Below are 17,351 nucleotides of genomic sequence, written 5' to 3'. Positions count from 1 at the left end.
ATTTACTGTGACTGTTCCTCAAGGCTGTGCAATAACAAGAAGACATTCTTAAAAAACAGTGGAAAAATATTCCGTTAACTGAAATCCACTTAGAAATGGTGTCCAACACATGTCAATAAAGTAAAACATGTATGTATGATGATATTTACATTGTTGTTTTCATTTGTTTGATATTGTGGATTATGATTAAATACCAGTATGACTCTAGAACAAGGGTGTCAAACTGATTTTATTTCAGGAGCCACATACAGCCCAATTAGATCTCAAGTGACCAGTAAAATCAGAGCATAACAAGAAAAGCACTCAGAGAATGCAGTACTCTGCCAAGTACAAAAAAGTACAATTTTGAAAAAGTGTACATTTAATTAATCTTTTTTACAAAACATTATTAACTACCTGAAATTTTGTAAGTAACATAAGTGCAATTTCAACAATATTATGCCTCAGTTTATCATTTACAAATGAGCATTACCACTTACAGATCACAGCAGAGTAGTAGTAGTAGAGTATCTACAAAAAAAAAAAAAAACAACATTCAGTCACAGGTATTTGGAGCTGAACAATATAGTATTTCATTTTATGATCAGAACAAGTTGTCAAGATCTAGAAATTATTTTAAATTTACAGTTTACAAATTTATAATTTGCAGATAATGCCTTCTCTGTAATTTTTTACTTTGCAAAGTCGTCCTACAGACCGGATTGGACCTTCTGGTGGGCTGCTTTAGGCCCGCGGGGCATATGTTTGACACCCCTGCTCTAGAAGAATGCAGGACAAGACACGGACAAAGTTATGTTGTCAGTTTATACAAGAAAAAACATTTGCTTTTGTATGTTTAATAATGTTTACTAGTTAAACCACATTTTAAAGACAAATGTTTATCAATAATTGTGATATTTTGGGGAAAAAAATTTGGTTGGCTTTGCTGTAGTACAATTGGTGTTTTTTATTTGAAGTAAAAAGAAAAAAAAGGAAATCTAATCTCTAAAAATTGCATTAATACTACAATACTTAATTGAAACAGCAGTAATAATACTTTGAATAAAAACACAGTAAAATGCTGTAAAGTCACACCATAAATAAAAACGAGGAAGTGATTCTGCTAAATTAAACTGTTATTGTGCTGCACTGATAGGAATGACTTTGCTGCATTTTAACCTTCACTGTTCTTTATTCCAATCAGCTTATCAGGAAACGAAACGTGCAGCGGTGAGATAAGCGATAATGGAGATACAGCAGCCTACGCACAGCTTATGATAGAGGACTGAAACCGTGTGCGACCTGACCAGAGGTGACATTGTTGAGTTATCATTTCACTGTTGAATTAAAGTGCGCATTCAAACGTGTGCGCATATGCGTATATAAAAAGGGGGAGTTTCAGGTATAAAAGCTTTTCCCAGATAATCCTTCCTGTTTCTGACCGCTGTGAGAGAAACCAGCCAAGATTTCGGGGGCGAAGAAGGATCGAGTGGTCTGGACCTCCATTGATTTAGGAGAGCAGTCCCCCATCACACCTGCAACCATGACTAAGGTAGGCGACACCTCCGGACCAATAATTCTGTTCATCAGTGGCTCTGAGGGAAGCAGATGAGTCTTTTATTAGTAGAAAATGTACTTATTTGTGTAAATTTAATCAAGGGCAATTGAAAATGGGTTAATTTATAAAAATGTATGTTATTTACTGTACAGAAATGTATTGAAAAGACAATAAATTTTCAACTAAATTGATTTTTTAGCCTCATTTCAGCTGTCTGAATTAATTAGAACCTGAATTAAATAAAGAAACATCTTTGGAACTTTAACCCAAGACATCATGTGACCATAATATACTGACATCTGCTTGAGTTCACTGAAATCCACTTAGAAATGGTGTCTGTTGCACATAAATAAAGTAAAACATGCGTGCATTTTCATTTGTTTATCATTGTGGATCATGATGAATTAACTGGGCAAATCTAGGAGATATTAGGACAAAATATTGGAATTTCTTATAATACTATGAATATAAATTCATATTGTCGACTTTCCGACTGGTTAATATAAAGAAAAAGATAAAGAGTGTACGGAAACGTGCATTTTTTGTATTTAATAAGTAAATGTTTACCAGTTAAACTATATTTTAAAGACAAATGTTCATCAGTAATTGTGATATTTTGGGGATAAAATATCTGGTTTACTTCTTTGGGGTTTTTGGGGGGTGAAACATGTAATTTCTGTTTGGCGTAAAACAAAATCTAAGTTCTAAAAACTGCACCAATACTATAATGCTTAACTGAAACAGTAGAAATAATAGTTCAAACAAAAATACAGTAAAATGTTGGAAACACTTTAAGAGTCATTTCCTCGCATCTAGGTGTCAGTAATAAAATTTACAGCAATGTTTTTATAGTGTAATAGTTGGAATTTTTTCATCTTTTTGAAGATAAATTTTATAAATAAATTTATTATCTTTTTAAGTCGATTAACTATTTAAATGTGTCGGGATTTCTTCACTTACTAAATATTCGTATGAAAAGTTCACACATATTTGTACCTAATGACTTAATATCGGAATTGTCTCATTTACTGTAGTGCACAGGCCACTTTTAAAGCGCATACATCAGATGTAAAAATCTCCATCATCGTGAAGGTGAAGCTTTCATAAATCTCTACTTCCTTCTTATTTCTGCCTGCATTCAGGAAACGTTCGACATGTTCGAGATGGACGGAGACTTGGACAAGAAGAAGAAGAAAAAGCAGAAGAAGAAGGAAAAGCTGGAGGGAATGAAGAGAGAAATGGACATAGTAAGTGATGACAGTTACCAATGGAAGGATTAGTAATTAGCTGCTGCAGATTAACCTGATTTTACAGGACAGACGCTTTATTTAATCTATCAAGTTACAACCATCAGCTATGAAAAAAACGCCTTTGAAAGTTCTCTGAATCAGTGATGTCTGTCTCCTCCTGCAGGACGATCATGAGATCACATTAGAAGAGTTAGAAATGAGGTACACCACCAGCATCACCAAGGTGAGACTATTCTACTGTAGGGACTTTTGTTTCACTCCATTCTTCTTATAGCTTAGTTTTACTAGATTATTATCTTTTCTTCACCTGTATAATCTTTTTTAATATTTTGCCCTCAGCCATATTAACTAACTTTACCTCTTTGTTCTGTCATTTTTCAATAGTTTCTTTTTCTGTGAAAATTGTTTACATTTTTAGATAATTTAAATATAGTAAAATAAGTGTAAAAAATATACAAGAATGGAAATATACCTGAATTATTATTATCATTTTCCATTTGGACATTATTTACAGTTTTGGCCTGTTTTCATTTTATGATTACCAAGTAAATTGATAATTTTTGTGATTTTAAGAGTTATTTATTATCTGTGATTTAACAAAATGAGTAAAACCTGTAAAATAACAGTTTAAAAAACCATTTGACCTTTTAAAATTGGTAATATTATTTTTTTCTTTCAAACACCAGTGAATGTCTGAAGAAATAAATAAACAAATAATATATATAAATTTAAATAAATAATAAAACCCTAACCCTAACTCTACATATATATGTATATGTATATAAGAAAAGAATGAAATACAATTTGTAGAAATACCAGTACAGAATATTGAGTTTTTTTTTTTTACTCCATTCTTCTTATAGATTGGTTTTAGTAGTTTATTCATTTTCCTTCACCTGTATCTGTATCTTCTATACATATCACTTGATATTTTGCTTCCAGCCATATTAACTAACTTTACCTCCTCCTGCAGGGTTTGACTTCCACCTTCGCCAGTCAGGTCCTGGAGAGAGACGGTCCCAACGAGCTGAAGCCTCCTAAAGGAACTCCGGAGTACGTGAAGTTCGCCCGGCAGCTGGCTGGAGGCCTGCAGTGTCTGATGTGGGTCGCCGCCGTCATCTGCTTCATCGCCTTCGGAATTGAACTGGCGAGAGGGAACCTCACCAGCTTCGACGACGTGAGTCACATTCTTACTGCTTCTCCTGCAGAACAGACGGAACATGAGGAAAGAACAGAGTAACATCTTCTCTCTCATTCCAGCTGTACTTGGCCATCACCCTCATTGCCGTTGTCGTGGTGACTGGTTGCTTTGGTTACTACCAAGAGTTCAAGAGCACCAACATCATTGCCAGCTTCAAGAATTTGGTGCCACAAGTAAGTTCCATGCAAGCAGTGAAAACACTGGAACACTGCATCATCTCTCTTCCTTCTTGGCTAATCTTTATTCTCCACAACTAGCAAGCCATAGTGATCCGAGACGGCCAGAAGAACCAGATCTATGCCAACCAGCTGGTGGTGGGAGATCTGGTGGAGATCAAAGGAGGAGACAGAGTTCCTGCTGACATTCGCATCATCACCAGTCAGGGCTGTAAGGTAAAATACGCACAGTATGGACACACTGATATACTGTACTACAAGAATCCACTTTAAACTCTATTTTGTTGAACAACATTAATCTGTAAAAGTAAAGCTTCAGTCTGTTAAAAAAAAACTAAAATTATCATTTTTTAAGGGACAGTCTGATTATGTAACTTCACCTATATTTTATATCTATATTTTAAAAATTATCTGTTTTAGGGTGTCTTTTCTTTACAGTTAATATGAAAATAATATCTTTTTTTCTCACATTTTACTAGATAACATCTGTACTTTAACAAAACGGGATCAATCTGTAAAATAATGCATTTTTTTTCTTGATTTTTTTGTCACAAAAGTTTTTTTTATAGTGTGGTCAACTTCAAAATTGTGAACTTTCAATTAAAGAGCTGCAACCAGGCTGTCAGTGTATTTTAATTGCACATTTAGAATCTAAATGCCTTATTATCCAAAATCAGATCCTTTTGTTTCTTACCACATTGTAATGTGCAGATATGAAGTAAATCTTTTTTATATACTTTGTGTTCCAGGTTGATAACTCGTCTCTCACAGGAGAGTCAGAACCACAAACCAGGAGTCCAGAATGTACCCATGAGAGTCCACTGGAGACCAGAAACATCGCGTTCTTCTCTACAACCTGCCTGGAAGGTGAAGACATAAGACACAGAATCAAAGTCTGGCCTGAATGTTGCTCATTTGTTCACTGTTCATTCATTATTTTTCAGTAAAACTTGACACAGCAGGTCCATGTGAATCAATATAATAACCTCTTCTTCTCCTGGCAGGCGTGGCCACCGGTGTGATCATCAACACAGGTGATCGAACCATCATCGGTCGGATCGCCAGCTTGGCCAGCGGAGTCGGCAACGAGAAGACCCCCATCGCCATAGAGATCGAGCATTTTGTGGACATCATCGCCGGTCTGGCCATCTTTTTCGGGTTCACCTTCTTTGTGGTCGCCATGTTTATCGGATACCAGTTCCTGGAGGCCATGATCTTCTTCATGGCTATCGTGGTGGCTTATGTGCCAGAGGGGCTGCTGGCTACAGTCACTGTAAACAAATATGATACTTCTATCTCCATACCAGTTTTTATTGTGCACTAGCCACTATGAAAGCAAAGTTATATCCTGTGTATTAGTATGTTAAAATTAATGTGGATATCTTGCATAGGAATGTAACTTTTCCATGCAGTAACACGACAGTTTCTATGTCTACAGGTGTGTCTGTCTCTGACCGCTAAGCGACTCGCCAGGAAGAACTGTGTTGTGAAGAATCTGGAGGCCGTGGAGACGTTAGGTTAGCTCTCCTGTTCCTGCTCAGTTTATTGTATGATCAGGGTAAACTTGAAAGGGATCCTTGTATTAATGTCCAGGTTATTTGTAGAATTTGCCAGATACACGTGAATCAGGCTTTGCATGTTTATTTTTTTAGATTTTGTGGAATTCATTAAGTTAAAATTATACAGTAGCCTTTAAGCATATTGTTATTCCTGTAGTCTGAGTGGCTTTTGTACCTTCTTCTGGCTCATTCTTCAGATTATTGGAAATCTAGTCAATGACAGTAGATTTTCAGAGGGTTATTCACTTATCAAAAGAGGTAGAATAAATAGTTAACTGTAAAAGTAGGATTGGCTGCAAATGAATGTAAATTTTTAGCTTAACTATTTTTTGAGCCTTTGGTTGGAGAGGCTTAGAGCAGATATGGGAGATGGAAGAGCTGAAGAAGTACATATTTTCAAATTCTGAAGTTTTGCTTTTTTTATTTTGCATGTCGATTTTGGGTATAAATCTGCCATATCCACTCTACATTTTATGTTGACTGCATGTTACTGCCTTTGAAATCCCCTTTACTGAGGAAAAACAACAAAAACAATCTCAGAGCAGCAACTTGTATGCTGAAAATGTCAAGTTTTGCTCAAGATTTGGATTTTTTTCTGGAGGTTAGTCCCGTTTAGTGCAAGTGCTTGGATCAATACATACAAATGTTCCACCAAAACAATTCCCCTATCACTATTTTGCAGGGGCACCATTCCTGCATCCTGGGCTTAGCATCACCAAATTTGATTGCTATTGGTTTAAACAAATACAACCATGTTGAGTAGAATGATAGTGAGAGGTGTAGTCAGACCATTCTACAGTGCTGACATGATAAATCGATAGCTGTGGAGATAGATCTGATAATACAAGACAAAATGCAGCTTTAATTCCTTCACGTGCAACTACAACTCCACAATTCATGCAATATAGTGAAACAAATTTAACATACAACAAAAAGATCTGACTCCAGTTTTGGCCTATGTTTAGCTATACCAGTCAACATGCATGTATAGTATTTATAAGTACCCTTTAACTTGTGTGTTTAGGCTCCACTTCAGTGATTTGCTCTGACAAGACGGGAACACTGACCCAGAACAGGATGACTGTTGCTCACCTTTGGTTCGACAACCAGATTCACGCTGCTGACACCACTGAAGATCAGTCAGGTAAATATGTACATTTTGCTCAGTGTTTCCTACTGAAATCAATCATTTCTATTATAATCAGCATTATAAACTAAGTTTTGCCATTTCAATTGTTATGGGTTTATACAAGGTGGATTATTGGTATTGATGTGATCCTCTGATAATGATTTGAATGTCTGGCTTCCAGGCCAGAGTTTTGACCAGTCTTCAGAGACGTGGCGTTTACTGGCAAGAATAGCATCCCTGTGTAACAGAGCTATATTCAGACCTGATCAGGAAGGAGTGCCGATTCCTAAGGTACAAGTTTTCATCCATTTGTTGTAACTTTTAGCTTAAAAACTTTACTGTCTACACTGTAGCGAAGGTGCCAGTTTCCCTGTTTTAGAAGTCATCATATGAAAAGATTCGCTTTTATTTTGTAAATTCCACAACATTTCACAGCGGCTTGTGGTCGGAGATGCATCCGAGACGGCACTGCTGAAGTTCACTGAGCTCACTGTGGGAAATGTCATGGATTACCGGAATCGCTTCAAGAAAGTGACAGAAGTGCCCTTCAACTCTACCAACAAGTTCCAGGTGGGTATAGTTCTCACACACTATCATCTCTGGTTTCCTGCTTTGATGCTACAACAATTGACTGATTCATGGCAGATCTAAGAGCACAGATTGAAGGCGCAATACCCAAGACTTTGAACATAAATTGGGCATTAATATAGCAGAAAACAGCTAACTGCTATATAAAATACAGCAGGGTAATCACATCCTTAGCAGAGGCTGTCTATGTGTGCTGTAATTCAAGTTTTTCTATTCCATATTTTGGAAGTTTTTCCAGTCATGTGTGCATGTTCGTGCATGTGAGTCCCTCCCATTGAAACTGTTAGCTTTCCATCTACTTACAAACATGCTGAGATTGATCTCCTACACTGTACTGGAAAATAAAAAGTGCAATCCAGCATTTAGCCAGCGCCCCAAAAATCCAAATGCGAAAAAGTATTTATTTGTGTTAGTATCTCAAATTACATGGATTTGCTTCATTTAAGCTTAATGTAAGAGTCTATACTGCTACTTCGAGGCTCTAGGCGTCTATTCAGCTCTGATCTTTGTGTATCTGTTTCCACGAGGCCACTCAGGTTCATTTAGTTGAAAGCAACTTGTTAGTCATTCAGTGCATTTTACAATGATAGCATGGGCTAATTGTTTTAACTCTATTATATTTTTGTTGGCTTTTGTGCACACCACTGTTTTAGATGTCTGAATAACAGTTTGTTTTGATCTGAGATGCTCTCGTGGTTCAGAAAAGTTGCACATCGAACCTTTTTAATGTTTAGTCTTATTCATCTCTCTCTCCAGTTGTCTATCCACGAACTGGAGGATCCACTGGACCTTCGCTACCTGCTGGTGATGAAAGGAGCTCCCGAACGCATCCTGGAACGCTGCTCCACCATTTTGATTAAAGGCCAGGAGCTGCCTCTGGATGAGCAGTGGAAAGAAGCTTTTCAGACAGCGTACATGGACCTGGGAGGACTGGGAGAGAGAGTGCTGGGTTAGAAAGTTCCTCTTTGAACCCCAACATTATCATTTATTGCTAATAATGATGTGATAAATAATGTGGATATGTTTTTATCAATGCTGTCCTGCTCGTCTAGGTTTCTGTCACATCTATCTCAATGAGAAGGAGTTTCCTCGCGGCTTTCAGTTTGACCCTGATGAGATGAACTTCACCACCTCTGGACTGTGCTTTGCTGGTCTCATCTCAATGATCGACCCTCCCAGAGCCACTGTACCTGATGCAGTGATGAAATGCAGAACTGCTGGCATCAGGGTGTGTTCATATTGTTTCAAAACCTATTAGAGATAATTATATCTAAATAAATATGCACATACTTACTTCAGTAATGCTTTAATAAAAGGCAACCAGACTTGTGTTTTTGGTTCCTGAAGACGTTTTGCCTTTTATGAGTTTTGACTCAGTTTTGACTTTTTCAGTTTTTCAATGACCAGTGGAGAGTTTCATGTATTTATTCTCACCCCTTAAACATAACTGTGGGCCAAAAATCTCAGGACTGCATTATAAAACCCAATAAGTGGTCCAAGGGAGGGGCAATTTATTCCACTGTTTTACTGCCTTCAGAATCTGAATGACAAAGGTTTTATTGCCAAGTAGATTTTCAAATGCAATGAATTTGACTTGGTGGTTTTGTAAACAGTAGCATATAGATTCAAAAAGTGTTGCCAGTCAGAAAGCAGTGAGATGATGTAAGTGATGCCAAAATTACCTGCTATTGCCCTTTCTGTAGTCTGCAGTCACCATGACAACCTCAAGTTTCAAGATATAAAACAGTATTTGAGTGTCTTATATAAATATTTTAGAACCAATGATGAAGAGGTTCTGTATTACAGAGGTAATTGTGTGGATTATCAGGCATCAAAGCCAGTTACTTCTGAAATGCCAAACTCATTCATCATCAAATTATTCTGTTTATGGTCCAGTCTCTTAGCAATTTTTTAAATATCTAAGAACTTCAGGTTGTTATGGTAACTGGAGACCATCCAATTACAGCACGGGCAATAGCAGCAAGTGTTGGTATCATCTCAGAAGGCAGTGGAATATATTGTCCCTCTCCTAGATGCCAGGGATGCCACTTATCAGGTGCTTATGATGCAGTCCTGAGATCCCTTCCCAGGCGGTTTCACCAACATTAATACAATGAGTCACGGGAGTCACTGATAGGCTGTGAACCATGACAATAAACAACTGGGACTCCTTATAGTCAGTTACAACTGATGAAGTCTCTCAGATGGGAGTCGAAATGTCTTTAAGAACAAAAAAGAGGTCCAGGTACCTTCTACTGAGGCACAATGACCTGGATGACCGACAATCCACACAGACTATCACTGTTGTAATGTAAAACTCATTCATCATTAGAGTTTCTTATGTTTATTTTCCTGTCTCGTAACTATTGTTTACATTTTGGAACTTCAGGTTGTCATGGTGACTGGAGACCATCCAATTACAGCGAGGGCAATAGCAGCTAATGTTGGCATCATATCAGAAGGCAGCGAAACCGTGGAAGACATCGCCGAGAGGAAGCGTATACCTGTGGAACAAGTCAACAAGAGGTGTTTGCATCGCTGCCGTCCACTCTCCAAGCAATCCTCATATCCTGCATGTATGGTTATTGTATTTATTGTAATTAAATCTGTCCATCTGGGTACAGAGACGCTCGTGCTTGTGTGATCAGTGGTGGTCAGCTGAAGGAAATGAGCAGTGAAGAATTAGACGACGCTCTGCGGAACCATCCGGAGATGGTTTTTGCAAGAACGTCCCCTCAGCAGAAACTCATTATCGTGGAGAGTTGTCAACGTTTGGTAAATACACATGCACAAAGATGTCTGATTGCATTTATTTAAACATGATATGCATCTAGAGCAGGTTTTCTATGCACATAGCTTTAAGGACAGGCACTATAAAGCTAGTATAGTGTTTTGAAGTGCTCCCTGAGGGGGATTGTGAATAAAAGAGCAGCAGGGGGACGAGGCTGGTTTGTATATATTCATAGATTCAGACTTGCGATGGATGTTTTCATCTTTCATCACCGCAGGGTTCCATCGTGGCTGTAACAGGTGATGGTGTGAATGACTCTCCTGCTCTTAAGAAGGCTGATATTGGCGTTGCCATGGGAATCGCTGGTTCAGACGCCGCCAAGAACGCTGCAGACATGATCCTACTGGACGACAACTTTGCTTCTATTGTCACTGGAGTGGAGCAGGGTGAGAATTTAGAGGAAGGATTCTGTATTTTAACAAAAATATCTCAAATCCACATCCAGGATTAAGAGTCAGTTGACATGACCGGACTTAAAGGGGTCAAATTCAAAAGGGGCAAAATCCAGGTTTTCATTGTTTTTGAACAGAAATGTGTTTTCGGTGTGTCTAGAGAGCTACAAAATATGACAAAAGAACATTCTTTTCATATGTTTCTTTTCTCCATAGATCAGAAAGTGAGTGTCTGATTGTGGTGATAATATTTCAAGCCATATCAACATTTAATAGCTAGACTGGACATGTATTGCAGATATCTAGAAATTAATTCCAGCTAGTCAAAAACAACATTTCACATATACATATCATTATTATTCCAGGGCAAATTACACCACTTCTATTAATTATGTGTATAGGATTTCTCAGATATCTGCAATATGAGATTTGCATATCTGCAGCTGAATTCTAAATGATAAAAATTCCAGTTTCAGGTATGTACAGGTAAAATCTGACAAGTCATAATCTTAGTAAATGTATCCTTAATTCAAGATGTCTACACTGTCCTTTTTGGACATTTTGAATGAAGTTAGAACTAGTCAGAGGAACATCAGCAATATATCAAACTAGAATTCTGCCTGGTTGAAATGTAATCACAGATATCTTAAGTTAGAGTTTTGATTCAGCAAAATGATGTTGTAGAGATCTGAAGTTCTAGTCAGAAGCCACGGCAAATAGGAGGCAGAGGTGGTTTGCTTTTTAGACATACTATGGCAATGCAACCAGGCTAAAAATCATACATTTTCAGAAGTTTTACTCAAGTGGGAGTATGAGTGTTTGGAACCCATCCAGACTTTGTCATAGGTTGACAAGTGTGTCTGAAGAAAAAATAAAATACAAAATGCTGTGAAGTTTGGCAAGTTTCTAATGAACAAAGCTCTTGTTCTTCACACACTCCATGTAATATTGGTCTAGCAAAGCAGGACCAATAACGAATAGAACATCATGCACAACAATGCAAACTAGACATAATGATGTTTTAGAGATCTACAACTATTATTCTGCTGTCAGAATGATGTTAACAATATCTGGAATAGTGAAAATGATGTTGATATTTGTAATTAATTCAAATTTGGATAGTCAAACTCGTCAAACAACTTGCCATATGCTCAGATGTGCTGTTTGTTTTGATGTAACAACAGGTTGCAAACTTGTACAAGACCTTTAAAGGTGGAGTTTGTTGTAAAATGTAATAAAAGTTGGTTGTAGGAGAGAGACCATAACCCCATTTCTGGTCAAGAATGTCTCTGTTAATAAGAAATTGTATTAATGAATCCTAAGTAAAGAATGAGTGAGTTAAGTAAACAGACAAATCAAAACTTCAAAAGGATGTACATGTTTGGATTTGCCACTACGTGGTGTGTGTATACTGCACAAGCCAGAATATATGAACCTGTTTTGCTGTGAGAACTGTTCATGTGTGTCTGCAGGCCGCCTTATCTTTGACAACCTGAAGAAGTCCATCGCCTACACGCTCACCAAGAACATTCCCGAGCTGACTCCATATCTGATCTACATCACCGTCAGCGTGCCTCTCCCTCTGGGCTGCATCACCATCCTCTTCATCGAACTGGCCACTGACATTGTGAGTAATCGTGTCATTAGAAACAACTCTGTGGAAAAGAAAATTATGGTCATTACACTGGAACAGGTGATGATTGTGTATCTTACTTGCGACATCAAACTCACTCTTAACAGCAGGTGTTTCAGTGATATTAATAGTAAATTAGCTGCATCATTATCCTCCTCGCTGCCACATCTAAAGTACAGTGATATGCTGTTTGTTTGTAGTTCCCGTCTGTGTCTCTGGCTTATGAGAAAGCAGAAAGCGACATCATGCACCTGAAGCCCAGAAACCCTCGTCGTGATCGGCTGGTGAACGAGGCTCTGGCTGTGTACTCGTACTTCCAGATAGGTGAGAATGCGTTCTGGTGACTCTTTATGCACCAATTTGCACCTTTTTATGCATCAATTTATGGTGGAAATGTCTTTATTTATGCAGAGGAAAACACTAAATATCAGACACCAGGTGAGAATTCAAAATATAGAGGAAAATATACGGATGTAAATATGTTTCCTACAATATATTTGATGGCTGTATGAGCTCGTAGCTCACCCCTATGAATACATGCATAGAAATGACACAAATATTACAGTACGGTACAACAGATAATCTTTCTAACTCTCAGGATACCTGTGGAGGAGGCTTCATATACTCACCACATACTACTAAAATAGTCCTGACCCATTTTCTCTTACCCTGTTGTAGGAGCCATCCAGTCTTTTGCAGGTTTTACAGATTACTTCACCGCCATGGCCCAGGAGGGCTGGTTCCCACTTTTATGTGTCGGCCTGCGATCTCAGTGGGAAGACGTTCACCTTCAAGACTTACAAGACAGTTACGGACAGGAATGGGTCAGTTAAAGCTGTGGATGCAAACAACATCTAGTTGAGTAATGGGAATAGATTTTAGCTGTTTTTTTTTTGTCAACATACTACCTGTTAGTTTGATTTCCTCTCTTCTGCTTGCAGACCTTCAGTCAGAGGTTGTACCAGGAATATACCTGCTACACCGTGTTTTTCGTCAGTATAGAAATCTGTCAGATTTCCGATGTGCTGATCAGGAAAACCCGACGTCTTTCTTTGTTCCAGCAAGGCTTCTTCAGGTCAGTAAAACTCCAACACGAGTCCAGGACTGATGCTGGATTCACAGTATTATTAAATCTGGACAGTTTATATATTACTCCTGTGATGACAGTCTTGCAGTCACATTATTTAAAAGACAACCAAAGTAGCTACTTTTGCAGTAAGAGCAGTGAAAATAGCAAAATCCAAAGTGTGTACTGCGAGTTTTCAGGTTGTTTTTAGGAGGCGAACGAACAAAATACATACATTTAATTGAACACTGAACAAAATAATTATTGCAGCATGTAATATATAATCCCCAGTGGTAAAAAACTGAAAGTTTTTGTGCACAATTGAACCCTTTTCTACCCACAAATGGGATTTTTAGCTTCCCCTCTAAGCCAGAAAAGACCATTTGCATGCTGCGATGATATTTTTGCTCAGTGTCACCATGGAAAATTGCAGTTGTGTTACGACTGTGCAAAACTTATGCAGCTTTATTTTATCACTACGAATTTATTCACAAGCAGAGATATCCAGTCATCTAATAAGGAAATGTTTGGTTACTTGTATGTTTTCCTCTGTGCAGGAACCGTGTACTGCTGACCGCTATAATTTTCCAGCTCTGTCTGGGTAATCTGCTGTGTTACTGCCCTGGAATGCCCAACATCTTTAATTTCATGCCCATCAGGTAAACGCACAAAGTCTCATTTAATTGGTGATCTCGTAAATAAAACAGACTTGGAAGGAGCAATTGGTTAGTATGGTACAAAATGCAAATTTGTCGTAACACATAATGATATTTTACACTACAATCATTGCTTATTCCATATTTAATTCTAATATTAAATGGTGTCTTTTCTCTCCAGGGTCCAGTGGTGGTTTGTTCCTCTCCCGTACGGTGTTTTAATCTTTGTCTATGATGAGATCAGAAAGTTGGGAGTCAGAAGACATCCAGGAAGTAAGATGAAATGTTATTCATCAGTTCTTTAGTCATCATTAACATCTCTGCACCCATCAGCCTCCATTAATCTGTGCTTTATAATCTCTCAGGTTGGTGGGATCAGGAATTATACTACTGAGACCACAGAAGCTCCTTCATTCATTCATCCAACCATCACAGCCTTCACCAAGTGCTGCAAAACCAGACGACTTTACCCACTTCATCATTCATCCGTGTTGCTTTGTGATCCATGTATTTATAGCTGGAACCATCTTTTAGCATTGTATTCATATTTAAGACAAATTAACTCCTTTAAACCAAGTAAAAAATGAATCATCAACAACAGTCATCATTCAATAATTCACACAGATTTGTTGTATTTCAGCTCTTTAACTGTGGTGTGTTCTTACCAATAAAGAATTTAAAGACTGTCAACACCATCAAGTTGTTTTGTATTTTATTTTGCTTTATGTGTGGTTCGTTGAAGGTTCTGTGTTTGTATGTTGTTGGCATCTTTGCTAGAATATTAGGATATTCACCAATGTCTGTCCCTGTGAGGACCGCTAACCTGGCAGGAATTAATTCATTAGGGACACCAAAAGGCCTTACGTCGAAGGATAAACAGATTAGATGGATTTGAACACCGTTTGTGAATTGAGAACAGCTCTAAAATGTGGCGAATTAATCAGTAAGCGAATGTTCATACCCATGCCAAACTTTTGTTTTATGATATATTGATTGATGTGGTGGAAAATAAAGACTTTGACATGGATTACTGAAGAAGAATATGAATAATTTTGGACATTTTGTCATCGCTAACATAATGCATTCATTGCATGCATTTACAGTTTAGACTACTTTGATATTTAAGTGATATTGCACAGGATCGTACACACTTCTGGTGCAAACTGTATCCTTAAAATGAAAATAACATAACAGTGCTTGAGTAAAAACTACAAAAATTTGACAGCACTGTGTCCATAGTTAAATTAAAAACCACCAACATTTAAGATTCATTAGCTATTAAATGTGTGTTCTGTTCTAGTAATATCTTTGCAAGTTCCTTAACATGTAGTAAACATTTTAGTTTCCTCTCTGGATTCTGAAAAAACAAGACCTATGTTCACTGATTTGGATTGGCCTGTTTGAGATGTTTTCTGAATAGTGCCCTTAATGAGAAACACAATTTTTAATGAGTGGTCTTAATGCAAAATTACTGTTTTGCCACTTATTTATGCCCTTTCTAGCCAGAAGCAACCCACTGGTCAAACAAAAATTCACTGAAAGTCCAAATTTGGCATGAGTATAAATAATTTTGGGCTTGCCTGCAGGTCAAATAATAAAAACAAAGTGAAACAAGAAGGCAGCACAATTTAAATTAGAGCATCTTAGTATTGCACTGTTGTCATCACGTCAAAAGCAAAATTTTTAAAACAAACAGAAATATCCTTCTCTTTCAATAAAATATCACCCTCACGGCGGCTTTCAGCATTTTGTTTCTTCGGCTCTTGACAAAAAAAAAATCTCAATTATCATTTAAATCTTCCTACAAGTGTGAAAAAATAATTCTTCCATTCACATCCATCTACTTTTCATGTGTTTTCATCTTCAACTGCCAGCAGGATGATCTTACGGTCACAAACACCCCAAAGCCAAACATTTACTTTCTATTTTTTCTCGTGCTCCTCTCTTGCTTCACGTCCACCCACCTCCTTTCCTTCCACTGCTTCCTCCGCCTCTTGTTCTCTACTCCACCTTCCAGATGGCGATCTTTCCGTCGCGCCGTGCAGAGCCGCTCAGGACGTACCGATCCTCGGCAGAACACAGCGTCTGGATGCTGTCCGAATGGCCCTGCAGCTCCTTTTCCACCGCGTGGCTCTGGGGGTCGACCACCAACACCTGACTCCTCAGCTGGCCGTCACACTCGCCTCCAACGCTGCTGCGACCACAGCAGCCCACCCAGATCTGAGGAGGCGAGAAGATACCAAGGACAGGTAGAAAATGATGAGAGAGGACCAAATATTTATGAGGTGAGAGACAGAAACAACATCTCAAAGCAGAAACACAGCAGTGATGTATCACAAAAACCTTCTTATATACAGAATTCATTGCTTTTTCCCAATAGCAGCATGTTGATCTTCAGGATTTTTTCCTTACTGTGAGGCTCATTTTTCACTGCAGTATAAAGTCTTGTACCTTTATGGAAACGGCACAACCATGACTAGACTGACATGACTGAGAGAACTCAGAAATATCTTTCATGCAATATGACACAGTTTTTCTTCAATCATTAATAGAAAAAAAGTAGATACTTTTGATTATCTGATACAAACAATGAAAAAAAAATGGAATCAGTTTCCCGAACATTTTTCTAAATGTCCACAGGTATTACCAACACCAGAAAAAAATGGAAATTACAATATACAGACATTTTTCTACTAATATTTTCAATTTGTTTCCATACTTGTCTCCTCTCAGCCTGCAGTTCGGCTGAAAAGTCAATGAATTTTTGTCACACGACTGTAATGCATAACAGAGTCATTCATAGCTTTTTTGGTTAAGGAGCGCAGAATTTTTTTTATTTTTACAAAATCCGCTTTATTTTTTTGCTATTTTTAAATATTTTAAGATGTGTAGGGGAAAAGTTGTTTTGATGTAATAACCACAATTTCAAGCTCAGATTTGGTCAAGTTAGCCGACAGAGAAGCACATCACAGATGAGTTGATGACGTACCAAAAGTTGAAAACTGGATGATTTTCTCAGTGTTTCTAGTTCTAAAAAGTGGTATAATTTTGGCATTTAAAAAAAAAAAAAAAACATGGAGGGTTTTTGTGTTCAGGGTCTTAAGTCTGTTCAAAAACACTATAATCACCCAATCTTGAATATTTATTATATACATACATACATATATATAAATAGTTCTAATTACTGAATATTTCTGCAAATAAGCTATTTTTGTGAAGTTTTTGACGAAACTGCACAATTTTAAACTTGAATTTGGTTAATTTTCCTAACAGAGACGTACATCATACAGGGTTAGCTCAGAACCTATAGAAAAGTAAAAAATCTCAGAATTATTTCTTGTTTATACAGTTTCTTTATCTGGTAAATGGTGTA

The 17,351-nt window shown here is 37.5% G+C and overlaps 2 protein-coding genes across 2 annotated transcripts in view; one reads left to right on the top strand and one right to left on the bottom strand.

The window, feature by feature from the left end:
• The first annotated feature begins 1,371 nt into the window (after nucleotides 1-1,371).
• On the top strand, nucleotides 1,372-14,673 carry LOC129349646 (potassium-transporting ATPase alpha chain 1). Its single transcript, XM_055013526.1, has 24 exons — nucleotides 1,372-1,531; nucleotides 2,680-2,784; nucleotides 2,951-3,010; nucleotides 3,761-3,964; nucleotides 4,048-4,161; nucleotides 4,246-4,380; nucleotides 4,914-5,031; nucleotides 5,169-5,437; nucleotides 5,603-5,681; nucleotides 6,748-6,867; nucleotides 7,034-7,143; nucleotides 7,288-7,422; nucleotides 8,197-8,389; nucleotides 8,493-8,668; nucleotides 9,830-9,966; nucleotides 10,065-10,215; nucleotides 10,449-10,617; nucleotides 12,096-12,250; nucleotides 12,457-12,580; nucleotides 12,935-13,080; nucleotides 13,198-13,331; nucleotides 13,880-13,981; nucleotides 14,160-14,251; nucleotides 14,344-14,673. The coding sequence occupies exons 1-24, from the start codon at nucleotides 1,523-1,525 to the stop codon at nucleotides 14,370-14,372; spliced, it is 3,066 nt and encodes a 1,021-aa protein (XP_054869501.1). The 5' UTR covers nucleotides 1,372-1,522; the 3' UTR covers nucleotides 14,373-14,673.
• The window catches only part of LOC111573132 (DENN domain-containing protein 3-like), a 39,952-nt gene continuing 23,992 nt past the window's right edge, over nucleotides 1,392-17,351 (bottom strand). The window contains exon 28 of the mRNA XM_023277146.3: nucleotides 1,392-16,198. Within this exon, the coding sequence (XP_023132914.2) occupies nucleotides 15,980-16,198 (219 nt within the window). The 3' untranslated portion in view covers nucleotides 1,392-15,979. The remainder of the gene's footprint in view (nucleotides 16,199-17,351) is intronic.

Source organism: Amphiprion ocellaris, chromosome 9, assembly GCF_022539595.1.
Source record: "Amphiprion ocellaris isolate individual 3 ecotype Okinawa chromosome 9, ASM2253959v1, whole genome shotgun sequence".
NCBI classification, from domain to species: domain Eukaryota; kingdom Metazoa; phylum Chordata; class Actinopteri; family Pomacentridae; genus Amphiprion; species Amphiprion ocellaris.
Note: the sequence above shows the minus strand (reverse complement) of the source record. Positions and strands in the feature narration are given on the sequence as shown.